This window comes from Camelina sativa, chromosome 11 (assembly GCF_000633955.1).
Source record: "Camelina sativa cultivar DH55 chromosome 11, Cs, whole genome shotgun sequence".
NCBI lineage: Eukaryota > Viridiplantae > Streptophyta > Magnoliopsida > Brassicales > Brassicaceae > Camelina > Camelina sativa.
In genome coordinates this window covers 43,983,828-43,989,021 of record NC_025695.1, presented here as the reverse complement: position 1 = coordinate 43,989,021, position 5,194 = coordinate 43,983,828, and the positions used below count along the sequence as shown (strand labels likewise).

Sequence of the window (5,194 nt, the reverse complement as noted above, 5' to 3'; positions counted from 1 at the left end):
TTCTTCCCTTAGAAACAAAGAACAAAAGAAATAGAATAGGAAGAGTTGGTGGATCTTCAAAGCTTCAAAAGATGGAACAAGAGAGGGCTCTGTTCGTGGCTTCTTCTCTGGTCGTCGGCTCCTAGGGGCTGCTTTGAGGCACTTTCAAGGCACACCCTAAACCCTAAGGCTTAGAAGAGTATTTATAGGGTTTTGTCAGGGTAGAAACGTCTTTTCTTCTTAAATGCATGGCAAGGGGTGGTGTAGGAAGCTTTTAGAACGTGGTGAAGGCTTGGACTGGGCCGCCATGGTGGTCGCTGGTCAGGCCTTCAATAAAAATCCCATTGGCTTGATGGTTCTCCTTACGTTGGTTTGTAATACGTCTCGTTAAATCGGGTATAACTTTCTGATCAGTGCATAGATTGACTTGATTCCACTTCGAGGAGAAAGATGACTCTTTTAGCGTTCCATAGACACCAAGTACGTCGAAATTTGAGTTCTGGAAGTGCTTCAAACGTTGCCCGTACTGTAAAGCTCTGAAACTTTCCTAAAACGTATTTTTCTTGTCTTTTGGTCCTTTTTGCTATAAAACCTGTAAAACCTTCTTGAAACCTAAAATACTTGATAATAGACAATAAAGCCTTGAAATCATACTAAACTCTTCCTAAATGCATACTAAAACAATAGCTAAAATGGGTAAAATAATGATGTTATCAGTTGACTTTTGGTTTGTTTGTCTTCTCGATTTCCTATCCCTTTTATCTCGATCTCCAATCTCATATTGAAATTATTATCAGATCATGTGTTTCTAATAGCTGATAATCTGAATTCATTGGATGGTGGAACAGAACATTCATAATTGGTACTTGTTGCAAATAGTGTATATGATTATAACGAGAAGAGGCAAAATAAACATTCATTTTTGGTTCTTGTTAAACTTTTCTTAAATTGGCAAGTAAGAAAAATTTGCAGGTCTGCTAAAGCTTTGTAGTTTAGCTGTGCTTGTTTGTTTTTAGCTGCTAAAGTTGAAGAGATATCTGTTTCTCTCTCAGTAAACACGGGAAGAGTCTAAGCCTCTCTCACATGCGTTAAGAGAAGACAAAACATCCCAAGTACGTTTATGAGCAGCTCCACTGTCCTAAAAGCTGAAATCAATCACAAAGTTATTAACTTTCTAGTCTGTTATTTGTAATGTCCATTTCCTCTTCTAAACACACCACTTTAAATTTCATTCGAACAATGAGTTTTATGAATGATGTAACCTAAACAAAATAACGATATTGCTCCCCCATGTAAGTGTTTTCTACGACTCTCTACTCTTTCCATGTATATATATTTTTGCTGTTGTTTCACCATCTATGTTGTTTAACTCTGTTCTGACAAATATTTTTGGGTGTAGGAAGTTGCTACTTTTGGGACTGTAAGTCGTCCTGTATTATGGTGAGACTGAGTTTCTCGATAAACTGGAGATGGTGAGTATTGATGGCTGCAAGAAAGGTAACTAACTTCTCTCAATGCGGTCTGATGTTCTTGATGTTTACTTGTTTAAATATTGGTCAAATTTCTAGTGATATTGTTCTTATACTAGAGGCTAAAATTTTGAAAATTTCTGCATGTCAAGTTCAGTTTATTTCAGTTTCCAGTGGGTGGTATTCACAGGCAACTCAAGTGGTAGAGTTGGTGCCACCGCTGCCGTTTGCTGCTTCAATCCTTAAGTACTTGACTGCAGAGGTTCTTGAGTTAGTTGGAAACGCAAACAAATATCTGAAAGTGAAGAGTATAACTCCATGGCATTTGCAGTTGGTCATGAGAGGATGTGGGAATGATAAGTTTAGGACATGATTTTGTGTTTTGTTTATGCCTTGGTTTGCTGGTTACATGTTCTCTTCTAGAGTTCATGTTTGTAGTTCACTTTGTATGTTTTTCTTTAATGGAAAAGAATTTGTAATTTATGATTTTTTTGTTGGCTTTAGATCTTTAGAAATCTATCAATTGATTATTGTTATAATAGGTGTACAATTTGTAACGTTTTGTAACCATTTGCTACTAATACGTTTGACGACAATTGTCTCAAACCGGCGTAGATAACTGTATCAATTAGTGGCAAATGGCGATAATTTCGGCTGTCTATAATCTGTAACAAGTTGCGACAAATTGCGATAAAGGGGTCAGTTTGTGGCGAGCAAATAATTACAAATTTTTTTTTTAACAATTCTGTAACAATTTATTTTTGGCTACGAAAAACAAGTTATTCCTACAAAATTTTTGTAATTATACAACAAAATTTTACTACTGAAAACAACTTGATGACTTTTTGTTTCATCTTCTCCGATTGAACACCTCGAGTCCATGACGCTTCCGATAACACCAACGCTTCCAACTCTGAAACGTGTGATTCCATCGCGCTTCCAAACACCATAATTTAGGAATCACGTTTCCGAGAAGCTTCCGGNACAAGTTATTCCTACAAAATTTTTGTAATTATACAACAAAATTTTACTAGTGAAAACAACTTGATGACTTTTTGTTTCATCTTCTCCGATTGAACACCTCGAGTCCATGACGCTTTCGATAACACCAACGCTTCCAACTCTGAAACGTGTGATTCCATCGCGCTTCAAAAAACCATAATTTAGGAATCACGTTTCCGAGAAGCTTCCGAGCGATTCTCAGCGCTTCCGATTTCAGAGCGAGAAACACATCTCCTTCCACGCTTTCGTGCTTCCTAGGTTTCAACGCTGTCTTCTATTCCCTATAGAGGCTTTGTAACATTTACCTTTTTATGCTTTTTAATCAATATTAACATAAGAAATGAAAAAACCTAAAATAAAGTGACGTGTAACTGAGGATTATTACTGGAGAAAAATGATGAGTTGTATTAATTTTTATAATTTGATTGGTTACCTATTTTAACTGAATGAATTGTTGAGACGACCAAAAAAAATTGGTGGAAAAAAAAAAAATTGGACGTAATACTTGCTTGAAAAGACCCATGAGAAAATAATCACGTGGCGGTCTAAATTAAAAAAAGAGCACATAAGATAGGATAGGATTAGTGACTTTAATTAATTAGCATGCATAAAACATATAAAGTGGGATCCAATATTATTTTGAGAAATTCTTACCAATCTCTTGTGGGTGTCACATAAGAGACTAAGAGTATATGACACATGCCTCCCTTTCTAAATAATTATTTACTTTATTATACTAAATCAACTCCAAAATAATTTAAAAATCTAATTAAATAGTTTATATGTCATTATTATTTTGTTTTAGAAATCATAAAATAAAATTTTATATCTTATAATTTCCATTATGCATGACTTTAAGTTATAGATTAATATTTTTAATTAATATTAGTTAAAAATATAATAATTATTACAATCATATCTTACAACATATGATTTATACTATTATAATTTATATAAACAACTATATAAATTAATATTGTAGATTTTATAAACAAATATGACTAATTGATAAAATTGTATATATTGAAAATGTAATAAGATATGAAATCTTGTAATTTAAAATAAGTAAAATTAAATTACTACACAAATTAAACAACACAAAATGTAATTATTATATTGATGAGTCTCTCAACAATGAAGATATACAATCATAAAAAAAAACTTATATAAGCAAAATTCTTTAAAAATAACAAGATTATATTAATAAGAGATTACATGTGGTCTTTACATATGTTTTCAAATTGTGCCCTATATGTTATCTTGTGCCTTTTTTAAATCATGCACTTTCTTTTCCCAAATTCGACTTCTGAGATTGTGTATATAAACCTTACAAATGCCTAGATTATATTTCATTGATTTCTCTCATTCTCTCATTCTCTGATTCTCTCATCATTGTCTAAGCAAAAGAAGATGACTGGTGTCAACATAGTTTCTGGTAAAAATTCTTCTTGGAGGTTTTTGTTTTCACTTTGGAATTTTCAATTACGATCAATGTTTTTTTATTAGTTTATTTGTTTCTAACTTTTGTTTCTTGGTACAAGTCTCAATTTTGTTTCACATGGTTTAACATTGACAGAAGATGGAAAGAAAAAACCGAACACGAAGAGAAAGATGATGGAAAAACTCAAATCTGTATTTGATAAGAAGAAACCTAATCATCATGAAGAAGACTCAAGTCAAACTTCGCCATATATAACCAAAGCTTTAAACGAGGTTCCCCACTTGTTCAACTGTATTCGCTCTTACTTTTCATGTGAATTTTGTTAAGAACTTTAGCTATATGCTCAATCAAGTAGTGGACATTATAATCCCCAATCAAATGATTCTCCATCAATTAATTTTTACTAGTATCATAGTTTTATGATTAAGTTAATTGTGAGTGGATTTGATCTTAAATTGATTTTGTTATTTCTCCGTATTTATAATCTTCAGGACCTATCATATGAGCTGTTCAAAATCCAGCAGAAGTTGGATCAGAGAAATTTTATCCTTGTAAGTGTGTAGTTTCTGGTCTTTCCTTGTACTCTCTGTTCTAAGTTTTATTCTGTATAATTGCTGATAGATTGACCAAATATAATATGCGTAATTATGTTGTCCTAAAATAATATACTATTATGTTAATGAGCTTTGCTTCTTCTGAAAAATCCTCAAAACAGAAGTTTGTCTTGCGCATATAATGGATATTTTCATGACCCTAAAACTGAACTTTTGTTCTGTATTTACAGCAAAAACAAGATGATATTCGTCAAGGCCAAGAAGAGAAGATGAAAAACCTAATGGAGGAGAGCAAAGATTTGAACAGCACGACATTTCTTTTGCATGTAACATTCTACCACTATATATATATTATAGCAAACATAAATTCCCAGTGTTTATAAATTGATATTCTTATTTTCTCTATCTTAGTCTCTGAGCATAGTTGGTTAGCATGGTAGAAAAGGTAGGACATGAATGAGCTTGAACGTGTTGTCGATATATAAAAGAACTTTTGCATGTTAATGGTTATGTTGGGGGTATTTAAATAGAGGAGGAGGAATATGGACTTAGAAAATGTTTCATTTACTCTTAAATACCTTATCTGAAGAAATTGCATGCCGCAGTAGTATACCTAATGTTTCAATTATTTATTGGTATTTAGTATTTACTGATCTTCATGTGGAGGAACATATTTACTAGTTTTATCATCTGCAATCGCTTGATATTTTTTAAACCAATCATATTGATATAGGTAAACCAAGTTTACT

The 5,194-nt window shown here is 32.6% G+C and overlaps 1 protein-coding gene across 1 annotated transcript in view; it reads left to right on the top strand.

Annotated features, from left to right (window-relative positions):
- LOC104726246 overlaps window positions 3,799–5,194 on the top strand; it is a 2,704-nt gene continuing 1,308 nt past the window's right edge. Inside the window, exons 1-4 of the mRNA XM_010445060.1 lie at window positions 3,799–3,885; window positions 4,027–4,163; window positions 4,383–4,442; window positions 4,676–4,771. Coding sequence (XP_010443362.1) covers window positions 3,861–3,885; window positions 4,027–4,163; window positions 4,383–4,442; window positions 4,676–4,771 — 318 coding nt within the window. The 5' untranslated portion in view covers window positions 3,799–3,860. The remainder of the gene's footprint in view (window positions 3,886–4,026; window positions 4,164–4,382; window positions 4,443–4,675; window positions 4,772–5,194) is intronic.